General features: G+C 60.4%; 1 protein-coding gene across 1 annotated transcript; it reads left to right on the forward strand.

Moving 5' to 3' along the window:
- Positions 1-946: 946 nt before the first annotated feature.
- On the forward strand, positions 947-15,014 carry LOC308232750 (latent-transforming growth factor beta-binding protein 3-like; the record flags this gene model as incomplete). The annotated part of the gene is made up of 7 exons (XM_080639981.1): positions 947-1,109; positions 4,694-5,056; positions 7,707-7,915; positions 8,774-8,879; positions 9,412-9,504; positions 12,457-12,579; positions 14,856-15,014. Coding segments are annotated over exons 1-7 (1,117 nt in total), but the record flags the coding sequence as incomplete, so codon positions are not given.
- Between the last annotated feature and the right edge of the window lie 1,121 nt (positions 15,015-16,135).

The raw sequence follows: 16,135 nt of genomic DNA on the forward strand, positions 1-16,135 counted from the left end.
TTCTGTGTATCCCTACATCCTCCTATTCCCCATATTCGCCGTACCCCTCCAGATCCCATATATCCCCAGATTCCCGATATTCCCCAGATCCTCTTGTACCCCTCCATATTCCCGAGATCCCCCATACCCCCCCCGTATCCCCCCATATCTCCCCATACCCCCCATAGTCCCTATATCCCCTATACCCCCCCATAGTCCCTATATCCCCATACCCCCCATATTCCCTATATCCCCCATACTCCCCATAGTCCCTATATCCCCATACCCCCCATAGTCCCTATATCCCCCATACCCCCCCATATCGCCCCGTACCCCCCCATATTCCCTATATCCCCCATACCCCCCCATATCGCCCCATACCCCCCATATTCCCTATAGCCCCCATACCCCCCTTATTCCCTATATCCCCCATGCCCCCCCATATCGCCCCATACCCCCCATATTCCCGATATCCCCCATACCCCCCCATATCTCCCCGTACCCCCCATATTCCCTATAGCCCCCGTCCCCCCCCCGCCGCCCCGTCCCGTCCTTCCCCCCCCATCGCCTTTCCCTGGAACCGGACCCAAACATCCGGGCTCCTCCCCTCCCCCACCCCCCAATTCCTGCTCCGCTCCCAGCCCCCGCCCCCCTCCCCCGCTCCAGCGGGAAGAGCCCCCCCCGCCCCCCCCCTCCTTCCAGCGGGATCCAGGCGCCGGCCTCGGCCTCTGCGGGCGGGAATCGGCCGGGACCCCCCCCCCCATAAAGGGCTCAGGGGGGACCCCGACACCCCCAAACCCAACCCCCCCCCCCCCCCCAAAAAGGGTCCGCGGGGCGCGGCCCCGCTTGAAGCGGGGGGGACCCGAGCGGAGGCGCGGGCATGGGGCGCGCTGTGGGCGCGCTCTGCGCGCTCTGGGCCGGGCTGTGCGTGCTCGGCGCGGCGCGGGGCGGGCGCGGGGCCGGGGCCGTGGCGCGGGAGCGGTTCACGGTGGTGTTCGCGCCGCTCGTGTGCCGCAGGACCTGCCTGAAGGGGCTGTGCCGGGACCGCTGCCAGCCCGGCTCCAACATGACCCTGGTCGGGGAGAACGGGCACGCGGCCGACACGCTCACGGGACCCGGCTTCCGCGTCGGTGAGAGCCGGCACCGGCACCGGGACCGGGACCGGGACAGGGACAGGGATGGGGACAGGGATGGGGACAGGGATGGGGACAGGGACCGGGACAGGGACAGGGATGGAGACAGGGATGGGGACAGGGATGGGGACAGGGATGGGGACAGGGACCGGGACAGGGACAGGGATGGAGACAGGGATGGGAATGGGGACAGGGATGGGGACAGGGACCGGGACAGGGACAGGGATGGGGATGGGGACAGGGATGGGGACCGGGACCGGGACAGGGATGGGGACAGGGACCGGGACAGGGACAGGGATGGAGACAGGGATGGGGACGGGGACAGGGATGGGGACAGGGATGGGGACAGGGACGGGGACAGGGACAGGGATGGGGACAGGGACCGGGACAGGGATGGGGACAGGGATGGGGACAGGGACGGGGACAGGGACCGGGACAGGGATGGGGACAGGGACAGGGACAGGGACAGGGATGGGGACAGGGACGGGGACAGGGACAGGGACAGGGATGGGATGGGGACAGGGACCGGGACAGGGACAGGGATGGAGACAGGGATGGGGATGGGGACAGGGATGGGGACAGGGATGGGGACAGGGATGGGGACAGGGACCGGGACAGGGACAGGGATGGAGACAGGGATGGGGATGGGGACAGGGATGGGGACAGGGATGGGGACGGGGACAGGGATGGGGACAGGGACAGGGATGGGGACAGGGATGGGGACAGGGATGGGATGGGGACAGGGACCGGGACAGGGATGGGGACAGGGACAGGGATGGGGACAGGGATGGGGACAGGGATGGGGACAGGGACGGGGATGGGGACAGGGACGGGGACAGGGATGGGGACCGGGACAGGGATGGGGACAGGGATGGGGACAGGGATGAGATGGGGACAGGGACAGGGATGGAGACAGGGACAGGACAGGGACGGGATGGGGATTGGGTAGGGATGGGGATGGGACCGGGACAGGGATGGAGAGGGGATGGGGACAGGGATGGGGACAGGAATGAGCTGAGGACCCGGACAGGACAGGGGTGGCGTGGGCACTGGGACAGGGATAGAACACAGACAGGGATGGGGAGAGGGATGAGACTGGTACAGGGACAGGGATAGGACTGGGATGGGACCGGGATAGGGACAGAGATGGAACCGGGATGGGACTGGGACAGGGGTAGGATGGGATAGGGACCAGAATGGGGACGGAGATGGGAAGAGGAATGGGATGGGGACCGGGAAAGGACTGGGATGGGGACCGGGAAGGGACAGGGATGGCACGGGGACTGGTACAGGGATAGGGACAGGGATGGGATGGGGACAGGGATGGGATGGGGACTGGTACAGGGATAGGGACAGGGATGGGATGGGGACAGGTACAGGGATAGGGACAGGAATGGGATGGGGACAGGTACAGGGATAGGGACAGGGATGGGATGGGGACAGGTACAGGGATAGGGACAGGAGTGGGATGGGGACAGGAATGGGATGGGGACAGGGATGGGATGGGGACTGGTACAGGGATAGGGACAGGAATGGGATGGGGACTGGTACAGGGATGGGGACAGGGATGGGATGGGGACAGGGATGGGATGGGGACAGGAATGGGATGGGGACTGGTACAGGGATAGGGACAGGAATGGGATGGGGACTGGTACAGGGATAGGGACAGGGATGGGATGGGGACTGGTACAGGGATAGGGACAGGGATGGGATGGGGACAGGGATGGGATGGGGACTGGTACAGGGATAGGGACAGGGATGGGATGGGGACAGGGATGGGATGGGGACTGGTACAGGGATAGGGACAGGGATGGGATGGGGACTGGTACAGGGATAGGGACAGGGATGGGATGGGGACAGGTACAGGGATAGGGACAGGGATGGGATGGGGACAGGTACAGGGATAGGGACAGGGATGGGATGGGGACTGGTACAGGGATAGGGACAGGGATGGGATGGGGACAGGTACAGGGATAGGGACAGGAGTGGGATGGGGACAGGAATGGGATGGGGACAGGGATGGGATGGGGACTGGTACAGGGATAGGGACAGGAATGGGATGGGGACTGGTACAGGGATAGGGACAGGGATGGGATGGGGACTGGTACAGGGATGGGGACAGGAATGGGATGGGGACTGGTACAGGGATGGGGACAGGAATGGGATGGGGACTGGTACAGGGATGGGGACAGGAATGGGATGGGGACAGGGATGGGATGGGGACAGGAATGGGATGGGGACTGGTACAGGGATAGGGACAGGAATGGGATGGGGACTGGTACAGGGATAGGGACAGGGATGGGATGGGGACTGGTACAGGGATAGGGACAGGGATGGGATGGGGACAGGGATGGGATGGGGACTGGTACAGGGATAGGGACAGGGATGGGATGGGGACAGGGATGGGATGGGGACTGGTACAGGGATAGGGACAGGAATGGGATGGGGACTGGTACAGGGATAGGGACAGGGATGGGATGGGGACAGGGATGGGATGGGGACTGGTACAGGGATAGGGACAGGGATGGGATGGGGACTGGTACAGGGATGGGGACAGGAGTGGGATGGGGACCACGACAGGGACAGGGTGGGAACCAGGACTGGGATGAGGGCCGGGACAGGGATGGGGACCGGGACAGGGCCGGGAGCGGGATAGGCAGAGGAATGGAATGGGGACGGGACCAGGATGGGGAGAGCAACGTGATGGGGACGGGGACGGGACAAGGACAGGATGGGACAGGGACAGGAAAGGGATGGAGTGGGACAAGAATGGGGATGGAGATGGGATGGGGACAGGAGAGGACAGGGTGGGAATGGGGCTGGATGGGAACAGGGATGGGATGGGGCAGGGGCAATGCGAGAGCAGGGGCAGGGCTGTAACAGGGCTGGGGCGGGATGGGCACAGAACAGGGGCAAACAGGGCTGGGAATGATGGGAGAAGGGGCAGGATGGGCTGGGCTGGGACAGGGACAGACATGGGATGGGGGCAGGAATGGGACGGGGACCAGGATGGGGATGAGGAGCAGAGATGGGGCCGTGCTGGGCCAGGATGGGTGACACAGGGATGGGGGACGCAGGGATGGGGGACGCAGGGATGGGGGACGCAGGGATGGGGGACGCAGGGATGGGGGACGCAGGGATGGGGGACACAGGGACAGGGATGGGTGACACAGGGATGGGGGACGCAGGGATGGGGGACGCAGGGATGGGGGACACAGGGATGGGGGACGCAGGGATGGGTGACACAGGGATGGGTGACGCAGGGATGGGTGACACAGGGATGGGTGACGCAGGGATGGGTGACACAGGGATGGGTGACGCAGGGATGGGTGACACAGGGATGGGTGACGCAGGGATGGGTGACACAGGGATGGGGGACGCAGGGATGGGGGACACAGGGATGGGTGACACAAGGACAGGGAAGGGTGACACAGGGATGGGTGACACAGGGATGGGTGATACAGGGATGGGGGTCGCATGGCCCGGGCTCTCTCTCTCTCTCTCTGTATGGGGGGGGGGTTGTGTCCTGCCGTGTCCCTGTGTCCCCCCCCTCCCCTGACCCCTTTCCCCCCCCCCCGCAGTGGTTTGCCCCCTGCCCTGCATGAACGGGGGCCAATGCAGCTCGCGCTCGCACTGCCTCTGCCCCCCCGCCTTCACCGGCCGCTTCTGCCAAGTGCCCGCCGCCCGCCAGGGGGCGCCGCCGCCGCCGCCCCCCCCCCCGCCGCTGCCCCCCGCCGCCGCCGCCGCCGCCCCCCCCGAGCCGCCCCCCCCCGCCCCCGTTGCGGTTTACGCCGTTCAGGTCATCGCCGACGGCACCGGCCCCGGGGCCCCCCCGGACTCCCCGCAAGGGGGGGGGCAAGGGGGGGGGGCGCACGGCGGGGGGGGGCACGTGAGTCACGCCACGTTCGTGGTGCCCCTGGGGCCCGGGCACCACTCGGATGAAGGTACCGGGGGGGGGGGGCTATGGGGGGTAAGGGGGGGCAAGGGGGGCGCAGGGCTATTGAGGGCCCATAGGGATGGGGGGGGCACAGGTCTATGGGGGGCTGTGTGGGGTGCATGGCACTATGGGGTCTATGGGGTGCTGTCGGGTCTATAGGGTTTATGGGATGCTATGGGGTCTATGGGGTGGTATCGGGTCTATAGGGTGTATGGGATGCTATGGGGTCTATGGGGTGCTGTCGGGTCTATAGGGTTTATGGGATGCTATGGGGTCTATGTGGTGCTATTGGGTCTATAGGGTTTATGGGATGCTATGGGGTCTATGGGGTGCTATCGGGTCTATAGGGTGTATGGGATGCTATGGGGTCTATGGGGTGCTATCGGGTCTATAGGGTTTATGGGATGCTATGGGGTCTATGGGGTGGTATCGGGTCTATAGGGTGTATGGGATGCTATGGGGTCTATGGGGTGGTATCGGGTCTATAGGGTTTATGGGATGCTATAGGGTCTATGTGGTGCTATTGGGTCTATAGGGTTTATGGGATGCTACGGGGTCTATGGGGTGCTATTGGGTCTATAGGGTGTATGGGATGCTATGGGGTCTATGGGGTGCTATCGGGTCTATAGGGTTTATGGGATGCTATAGGGTCTATGGGGTGCTATTGGGTCTATAGGGTGTATGGGATGCTATGGGGTCTATGGGGTGCTATCGGGTCTATAGGGTGTATGGGATGCTATGGGGTCTATGGGGTGGTATCGGGTCTATAGGGTTTATGGGATGCTATGGGGTCTATGGGGTGCTATCGGGTCTATAGGGTTTATGGGATGCTATGGGGTCTATGGGGTGCTATCGGGTCTATAGGGTTTATGGGATGCTATGGGGTCTATGGGGTGCTATCGGGTCTATAGGGTGTATGGGATGCTATGGGGTCTATGGGGTGCTGTCGGGTCTATAGGGTTTATGGGATGCTATGGGGTCTATGGGGTGCTATCGGGTCTATAGGGTTTATGGGATGCTATGGGGTCTATGGGGTGCTATTGGGTCTATAGGGTGTATGGGATGCTATGGGGTCTATGGGGTGCTATCGGGTCTATAGGGTTTATGGGATGCTATAGGGTCTATGGGGTGCTATTGGGTCTATAGGGTTTATGGGATGCTATGGGGTCTATGGGGTGCTATGGGATTTATAGGATGCTATGGGCTGCTATAGGGTCTATGGGACTCTATAGTGTCTTTGAGACGCTATGAGGTCTATGTTACGCTATGGGGTGCTATAGGGTCTGTAGGACACTATGGGGTCTATGGGACACTATGGGGTCTATGGGGTGCTATGGGGTCTATGGGACGCTATGGGGTCTATGGGATGCTATGGGGTCTATGGGGTGCTCTGGGGTCTATGGGACACTATGGGGTCTATGGGACACTATGGGGTCTATGGGATGCTATGGGGCCTATGGGACGCTCTGGGGTCTATGGGGTGCTATGGGGTCTATGGGACGCTATGGGGTCTATGGGATGCTATGGGGTCTATGGGGTGCTATGGGGTCTATGGGGTGCTATAGGGTCTATGGGACGCTATGGGGTCTATGGGGTGCTATGGGGTCTATGGGACGCTCTGGGGTCTATGGGGTGCTATGGGGTCTATGGGATGCTATGGGGTCTATGGGGTGCTATGGGGTCTATGGGATGCTATGGGGTCTATGGGGTGCTATGGGGTCTATAGGGTGCTATGGGGTCTATGGGGTGCTATGGGGTCTATGGGGTGCTATAGGGTCTATGGGGTGCTATGGGGTCTATGGGACACTATGGGGTCTATGGGACGCTCTGGGGTCTATGGGGTCTATAGGGTGCTATGGGGTCTATGGGGTGCTATAGGGTCTATGGGGTGCTATGGGGTCTATGGGGTGCTATGGGGTCTATGGGATGCTATAGGGTCTATGGGGTGCTATGGGGTCTATGGGATGCTCTGGGGTCTGTGGGACGCTCTGGGGTCTATGGGACGCTCTGGGGTCTATGGGGTGCTATGGGGTCTATGGGGTGCTATAGGGTCTATGGGGTGCTATGGGGTCTATGGGGTCCTATGGGGTCTATGGGATGCTATAGGGTCTATGGGGTGCTATGGGGTCTATGGGATGCTCTGGGGTCTATGGGATGCTCTGGGGTCTATGGGACGCTCTGGGGTCTATGGGGTGCTATGGGGTCTATGGGGTGCTATAGGGTCTATGGGGTGCTCTGGGGTCTATGGGGTGCTATGGGGTCTATGGGATGCTATAGGGTCTATGGGGTGCTATGGGGTCTATGGGACGCTATGGGGTCTATGGGGTGCTCTGGGGTCTATGGGGTGCTCTGGGGTCTATGGGACGCTATGGGGTCTATGGGGTGCTCTGGGGTCTATGGGGTGCTATGGGGTCTATGGGACGCTCTGGGGTCTATGGGGTGCTATGGGGTCTATGGGGTGCTATAGGGTCTATGGGACGCTCTGGGGTCTATGGGGTGCTATGGGGTCTATGGGGTGCTCTGGGGTCTATGGGACGCTCTGGGGTCTATGGGGTGCTCTGGGGTCTATGGGGTGCTCTGGGGTCTATGGGACGCTCTGGGGTCTATGGGGTGCCCTGGGGGGCGGTGCCGAGGTGCCGGTGCCCCCCCCCCCGCAGTGCAGGTGCCCCCCCCGCTGGTGAACGTGCGCGTGCACCACCCCCCGGAGGCCTCGGTCCAGGTTCACCGGTTGGAGCCGCGCCCCGGCCCCGCCCCCGGCCCCGCCCCCGGCCCCGCCCCCGCGCTGCTCCCGCACCCCGCCCCCCCCCGGCCCCGCACCCACAAACCCCTGGGGCGCTGCTTCCAGGAGACCCTGCCCAAGCACTCGGTGAGGGGGGAGGGGAGGGGGGCGGGGGGAGGGGTGCAATGGGGGGGATGGGTGCTATGGGGGGGATGGGTGCAATGGGGGATGGGTGCAATGGGGGGGATGGGTTCAATGGGGGGATGGGTGCAATTGGGGAATGGGTGCAATGGGGGGGATGAGTGCAATGGGGGATGGGTTCAATGGGGGGGATGGGTGCAATGGGGGATGGGTTCAATGGGGGGATGGGTCCAATGGGGGGGATGGGTTCAATGGGGGGATGGGTGCAATGGGGGGATGGGTGCAATGGGTGGGATGGGTTCAATGGGGGATGGGTGCAATGGGGGGATGGGTGCAATGGGGGGATGGGTGCAATGGGTGGGATGGGTGCAATGGGGGGATGGGTGCAATGGGGGGATGGGTGCAATGGGTGGGATGGGTTCAATGGGGGATGGGTGCAATGGGGGGATGGGTGCAATGGGGGGATGGGTGCAATGGGTGGGATGGGTGCAATGGGGGGATGGGTGCAATGGGGGGGATGGGTTCAGTGGGGGGATGGGTTCAATGGGGGGGGTGGGTTCAATGGGGGGGATGGGTGCAATGGGGGGGATGGGTGCAATGGGGGGGATGGGTTCAGTGGGGGGATGGGTTCAATGGGGGGGATGGGTTCAATGGGGGGGATGGGTGCAATGGGGGGGATGGGTTCAGTGGGGGGATGGGTTCAATGGGGGGGATGGGTTCAATGGGGGGGATGGGTGCAATGGGGGGGATGGGTTCAATTGGGGGGCTGGGTTCAATGGGGGTGTTCGGGTGCCGGGGGGGGTCCCCGGGGGCGCGGGGCTGTTTGGGGGTTCGGGGCTGTATTTGGGCGCTGCCCCCCCGCAGTGCGGCAGCAACCCCCTGCCGGGGCTGACCAAGCAGGAGGATTGCTGCGGGAGCATCGGCACCGCCTGGGGCCAGAGCAAGTGCCACAAGTGCCCCCCCCTGCAGCGTGAGTGGCCCCCGACGCACCCAGAACACCCCAAAACACCCAAAAAACACCCCAAAACACCCCAAACCACCCCAAAACAGCCCAAAACACCCCCAAAACACCCAAAAAACACCCCAAAACCACCCCAAAACACCCCAAAACCACCCCAAAACACCCAAAACCACCCCAAAACACCCCCAAAACACCCCCAAAACACCCCAAAACCACCCCAAACACCCCCAAAACCACCCCAAACCACCCCAAAACCACCCCAAAACCACCCAAAACACCCAAAACCACCCCAAAACCACCCAAAACACCCAAAACCACCCCAAAACACCCCCAAAACACCCCAAAACCACCCCAAAACCACCCCAAAACCACCCCAAAACTACCCCAAACCACCCCCAACCCCCCCTGAAACCCCCAACCCCACCCCGGAACCACCCCTGAAACACCTCAAAGCCCCCCGAACACCCCACATAGCCCCCAAACCCCCCCCATCCCCCCCCCCCGACCGCCCCCCCCAGCCCCTGCCGTGTCCCCGCTGCAGAGCCGGGGGTGCAGAAGGCGGGCGCGGTGCGGGGGGAGCTCGGCGGGGACTGCCCCCAGGGCTACAAGCGCCTCAACAGCAGCCACTGCCAGGGTAGGGCCCGCGGGGGCGGGGGGGAGGGACACGCGGGGGCTGCGTCCTGCATGGTCAGGGTCACGTGGTCAGGGTCCTGCGTGGTCAGGGTCACGTGGTCAGGGTCATGCGTGGTCAGGGTCACGTGGTCAGGGTCCTGCGTGGTCAGGGTCACGTGGTCAGGGTCCTGCGTGGTCAGGGTCACGTGGTCAGGGTCATGCGTGGTCAGGGTCACGTGGTCAGGGTCATGCGTGGTCAGGGTCACGTGGTCAGGGTCATGCATGGTCAGGGTCATGTGTTCAGGGTCATGCATGGTCAAGGTCACGTGTTCAGGGTCATGCATGGTCAGGGTCACGTGGTCAGGGTCCTGCATGGTCAGGGTCACGTGGTCAGGGTCCTGCATGGTCAGGGTCACTTGGTCAGGGTCATGCATGGTCAGGGTCACGTGGTCAGGGTCCTGCATGGTCAGGGTCACGTGGTCAGGGTCATGCATGGTCAGGGTCACGTGGTCAGGGTCCTGCATGGTCAGGGTCACGTGGTCAGGGTCATGCGTGGTCAGGGTCACGTGGTCAGGGTCCTGCATGGTCAGGGTCACGTGGTCAGGGTCATGCGTGGTCAGGGTCACGTGGTCAGGGTCATGCATGGTCAGGGTCACGTGGTCAGGGTCATGCGTGGTCAGGGTCACATGGTCAGGGTCATGCATGGTCAGGGTCACGTGGTCAGGGTCCTGCATGGTCACGGTCACATGGTCAGGGTCATGCATGGTCAGGGTCACGTGGTCAGGGTCATGCGTGGTCAGGGTCATGCATGGTCAGGGCCATGTGTTCAGGGTCATGCATGGTCAAGGTCACGTGTTCAGGGTCATGCATGGTCAGGGTCACGTGGTCAGGGTCATGCATGGTCAGGGTCACGTGGTCAGGGTCATGCGTGGTCAGGGTCATGCATGGTCAGGGTCATGTGTTCAGGGTCATGCATGGTCAAGGTCACGTGTTCAGGGTCATGCATGGCAGGGTCACGTGGTCAGGGTCATGCATGGTCAGCGTCACGTGGTCAGGGTCCTGCATGGTCAGGGTCACGTGGTCAGGGTCATGCATGGTCAGGGTCACGTGGTCAGGGTCATGCGTGGTCAGGGTCACATGGTCAGGGTCATGCATGGTCAGGGTCACGTGGTCAGGGTCATGCATGGTCAGGGTCACGTGGTCAGGGTCATGCGTGGTCAGGGTCACGTGGTCAGGGTCATGCGTGGTCAGGGTCACGTGGTCAGGGTCATGCATGGTCAGGGTCACGTGGTCAGGGTCATGCGTGGTCAGGGTCATGCATGGTCAGGGTCATGTGTTCAGGGTCATGCATGGTCAAGGTCACGTGTTCAGGGTCATGCATGGTCAAGGTCATGTATTCAGGGTCGTGCATGGTCAAGGTCACGTGTTCAGGGTCCTGCATGGTCAGGGTCACGTGTTCAGGGTCATGCATGGTCAGGGTCACGTGTTCAGGGTCATGCATGGTCAAGGTCATGTGTTCAGGGTTATGCATGTTCAAGGTCACGTGTTCAGGGTCACGTGTTCAGATCACACATGTTCAGGGTCACACATGTTCAGGGTCACGTGTTCAGATCACACGTGTTCAGGCTCACACGTTCAGATCACGTGTTCAGGGTCACGTGTTCAGATCATGCATGTTCAGGGTCACGTGCTCAGATCTCACATGTTCAGGCTCACACATGTTCAGATCACGTGTTCAGGGTCACGTGTTCAGATCACATATTCAGGCTCATGTGTTCACATCACACGTGTTCAGGCTCACGTGTTCACATCACATGTTCAGGCCCACACGTGTTCACATCACATGTTCAGGCTCACACGTGTTCAGATCACATGTTCAGGCTCACACGTGTTCAGGCTCACGTGTTCAGATCACATGTTCAGGGTCACGTGTTCACGTCACACATGTTCAGGCTCACGTGTTCACATCACATGTTCAGGCCCACACGTGTTCACATCACATGTTCAGGCTCACACGTGTTCACATCACATGTTCAGGCTCACACGTGTTCAGATCACACGTGTTCAGGCTCACGTGTTCAGATCACATGTTCAGGCTCATGTGTTCACATCACACGTGTTCAGGCTCACGTGTTCAGATCACATGTTCAGGGTCACGTGTTCACGTCACACATGTTCAGGCTCACGTGTTCACATCACATGTTCAGGCCCACACGTGTTCACATCACATGTTCAGGCCCACACGTGTTCACATCACATGTTCAGGCTCACACGTGTTCAGATCACACGTGTTCAGGCTCACACGTGTTCAGGCTCACGTGTTCAGATCACATGTTCAGGGTCACGTGTTCACGTCACACATGTTCAGGCTCACGTGTTCACATCACATGTTCAGGCCCACACGTGTTCACATCACATGTTCAGGCCCACACGTGTTCACATCACATGTTCAGGCTCACACGTGTTCAGATCACACGTGTTCAGGCTCACACGTGTTCAGGCTCACGTGTTCAGATCACATGTTCAGGGTCACGTGTTCACATCACACATGTTCAGGCTCACGTGTTCACATCACATGTTCACGCCCACACGTGTTCACATCACATGTTCACGCCCACACGTGTTCACATCACATGTTCAGGCTCACACGTGTTCAGATCACACGTGTTCAGGCTCACGTGTTCAGATCACATGTTCAGGGTCACGTGTTCACATCACACGTGTTCAGGCTCACGTGTTCACATCACATGTTCACGCCCACACGTGTTCACATCACATGTTCAGGCCCACACGTGTTCACATCACATGTTCAGGCCCACACGTGTTCACATCACATGTTCACGCCCACACGTGTTCACATCACATGTTCAGGCCCACACGTGTTCACATCACGCGTGTTCAGGCTCCCGCGTGTGCATGCCCGGGGCCGCGCCGGCGGGCGCAGGCGTGCCCGGGGCTGACCGCGCTGCCGCAGACATCAACGAGTGCGCCATGCAGGGGGTCTGCCCGCACGGGGACTGCCTCAACACCGCCGGCAGCTTCCGCTGCTCCTGCCCGGCCGGGCACGCGCCGGCACCCGCCCGCCCCCACTGCCTGCGTACGTGCGCCTGGGCTCTATGGGGCTCCATGGGGGGGAGGGGAGGGGCTATGGGGGGGTCTGAGAGGTGGCAGTGGTGCAAGGGGGTCTGGGGGGCAGTGCCAGGCGCCGTGTGTGGGATGGTGATGGGGAGACCCACAGGGGAGCTGGGCGAGCGGCAGGGCCTGTGGGGCTCTGTGGGGCTCTATGGGCTCTATGGGCTCTATGGTCTCTATGGGTCTCTATGGTCTCTATGGGTCTCTATGGGTCTCTATGGTCTCTATGGTCTCTATGGTCTCTATGGGTCTCTATGGTCTCTATGGTCTCTCTGGTCTCTATGGGTCTCTATGGTCTCTATGGTCTCTATGGTCTCTATGGTCTCTATGGGTCTCTATGGGTCTCTATGGTCTCTCTGGTCTCTATGGGTCTCTATGGTCTCTATGGGGTCTCTATGGTCTCTATGGTCTCTATGGTCTCTATGGTCTCTATGGGGTCTCTATGGTCTCTATGGTCTCTATGGGTCTCTATGGGTCTCTATGGTCTCTATGGTCTCTATGGGTCTCTATGGTCTCTATGGTCTCTATGGTCTCTATGGGTCTCTATGGTCTCTATGGTCTCTATGGTCTCTATGGGTCTCTATGGTCTCTATGGTCTCTATGGGTCTCTATGGTCTCTATGGTCTCTATGGGGTCTCTATGGTCTCTATTGTCTCTATGGGTCTCTATGGTCTCTATGGGTCTCTATGGTCTCTATGGTCTCTATGGGTCTCTATGGTCTCTATGGTCTCTATGGGTCTCTCTCTATGGTCTCTATGGGTCTCTATGGGTCTCTATGGTCTCTATGGCTCTCTATGGTCTCTATGGGTCTCTATGGTCTCTATGGGTCTCTATGGTCTCTATGGTCTCTATGGTCTCTATGGCTCTCTATGGTCTCTATGGGTCTCTATGGTCTCTATGGTCTCTATGGTCTCTATGGCTCTCTATGGTCTCTATGGGTCTCTATGGTCTCTATGGATCTCTATGGTCTCTATGGGTCTCTATGGTCTCTATGGTCTCTATGGTCTCTATGGGTCTCTATGGTCTCTATGGTCTCTATGGGTCTCTCTCTATGGTCTCTATGGTCTCTATGGGTCTCTATGGGTCTCTATGGTCTCTATGGGTCTCTATGGTCTCTATGGTCTCTATGGTCTCTATGGTCTCTATGGGTCTCTATGGTCTCTATGGGTCTCTATGGGTCTCTATGGTCTCTATGGGTCTCTCTGGTCTCTCTGGTCTCTATGGTCTCTATGGTCTCTATGGGTCTCTATGGGTCTCTATGGTCTCTATGGGTCTCTATGGGTCTCTATGGTCTCTATGGTCTCTATGGGTCTCTCTGGTCTCTCTGGTCTCTATGGTCTCTATGGGTCTCTATGGGTCTTTATGGTCTCTATGGTCTCTATGGGTCTCTCTCTATGGTCTCTATGGTCTCTATGGGTCTCTATGGGTCTCTATGGTCTCTATGGTCTCTCTGGGTCTCTATGGGTCTCTCTGGTCTCTATAGGTCTCTATGATCTCTATGGTCTCTATGGGTCTCTATGGTCTCTATGGGTCTCTATGGTCTCTATGGTCTCTATGGGTCTCTATGGTCTCTATGGGTCTCTATGATCTCTATGGTCTCTATGGGTCTCTATGGTCTCTATGGGTCTCTATGGTCTCTATGGTCTCTATGGTCTCTATGGGTCTCTATGATCTCTATGGTCTCTATGGGTCTCTCTGGTCTCTATGGGTCTCTATGATCTCTATGGTCTCTATGGTCTCTATGGTCTCTATGGGTCTCTATGGTCTCTATGGTCTCTATGGGTCTCTATGGTCTCTATGGTCTCTATGGTCTCTATGGTCTCTATGGGTCTCTATGGTCTCTATGGTCTCTATGGTCTCTATGGGTCTCTCTGGTCTCTATGGGTCTCTATGATCTCTATGGTCTCTATGGTCTCTATGGTCTCTATGGGTCTCTATGGTCTCTATGGTCTCTATGGTCTCTATGGTCTCTATGATCTCTATGGTCTCTATGGTCTCTATGGTCTCTATGGTCTCTATGGTCTCTATGGGTCTCTATGGTCTCTATGGTCTCTATGGTCTCTATGGTCTCTATGGTCTCTATGGGTCTCTATGGTCTCTATGGTCTCTATGGTCTCTATGGGTCTCTATGGTCTCTATGGGTCTCTATGGTCTCTATGGGTCTCTCTGGTCCCTCTGGGTCTCTCTGGGCTCTCTGGCTCTCTCTGGGGGTCTCCACGGTGCGTGCGTGTCGCCCCCCAGCGGAGCCCGCCGAGCAGCGCGGGCTGTGCTTCCGCTTGGTGCTGGCCCCGCAGCGCTGCCAGCACCCGCTGCCCACGCGGCTCACGCGGCAGACCTGCTGCTGCAGCGTGGGCAAGGCCTGGGGGGGGCGCTGCGAGCGCTGCCCCGCCGACGGCACCGGTACCACGGGGGGGCACTGGGGGGTCCATTGGGGTGGGGTGGGGGGGTCCCATTGGGGGTTCCATTGGGGTGGGTATGGGGGGGTCCCATTGGGGGTTCCATTGGGGTGGGTATGGGGGGGTCCCATTGGGGGTTCCATTGGGTGGGTATGGGGGGTCCCATTGGGGGTCCCATTGGGGTGGGTATGGGGGGGTCCCATTGGGGGTTCCATTGGGGTGGGTATGGGGGGGTCCCATTGGGGGTTCCATTGGGTGGGTATGGGGGGTCTCATTGAGGGTTCCATTGGGTGGGTATGGGGGGGGTCCCATTGGGGGTTCCATTGGGTTGGGTATGGGGGGGTCCCATTGGGGGTTCCATTGGGGTGGGTATGGGGGGGTCCCATTGGGGGTTCCATTGGGTTGGGTATGGGGGGGTCCCATTGGGGGTTCCATTGGGGTGGGTATGGGGGGGTCCCATTGGGGGTTCCATTGGGTGGGTGGGGGGTCCAATTGGGGGTCCCATTGGGTGGGTATGGGGGGGTCCCATTGGGGGTTCCATTGGGTGGGTATGGGGGGTCCCATTGGGGGTTCCATTGGGGTGGGTATGGGGGGGTCCCATTGGGGGTCCCATTGGGTGGGTATGGGGGGGTCCCATTGGGGGTCCCATTGGGTGGGTATGGGGGGGTCCCATTGGGGGTCCCATTGGGGTGGGGTGGGGGGGTCCCATTGGGGGTCCCATTGGGTGGGTATGGGGGGGTCCCATTGGGGGTCCCATTGGGTGGGTATGGGGGGGTCCCATTGGGGGTCCCATTGGGGTGGGGGTGGGGGCGTCCCATTGGGGTGGGTATGGAGGGGTCCCATTGGGGGTTCCATTGGGTGGGTATGGAGGGGTCCCATTGGGGGTTCCATTGGGGGTTCCATTGGGGTGGGTATGGGGGGGTCCCATTGAGGGTTCCATTGGGGTGGGGTGGGGGGGTCCAATTGGGGGTCCCATTGGGGTGGGTATGGGGGGGGTCCCATTGGGGGTTCCATTGGGGTGGGTATGGGGGGGTCCCATTGGGGGTTCCATTGGGTTGGGTATGGGGGGGGTCCCATTGAGGGTTCCATTGGGTGGGTATGGGGGGGTCCCATTGGGGGGGTTCC

The sequence above is a fragment of the Psittacula echo genome, assembly GCF_963264785.1.
Source record: "Psittacula echo genome assembly, contig: SCAFFOLD_149, whole genome shotgun sequence".
Taxonomy (NCBI): domain Eukaryota; kingdom Metazoa; phylum Chordata; class Aves; order Psittaciformes; family Psittacidae; genus Psittacula; species Psittacula echo.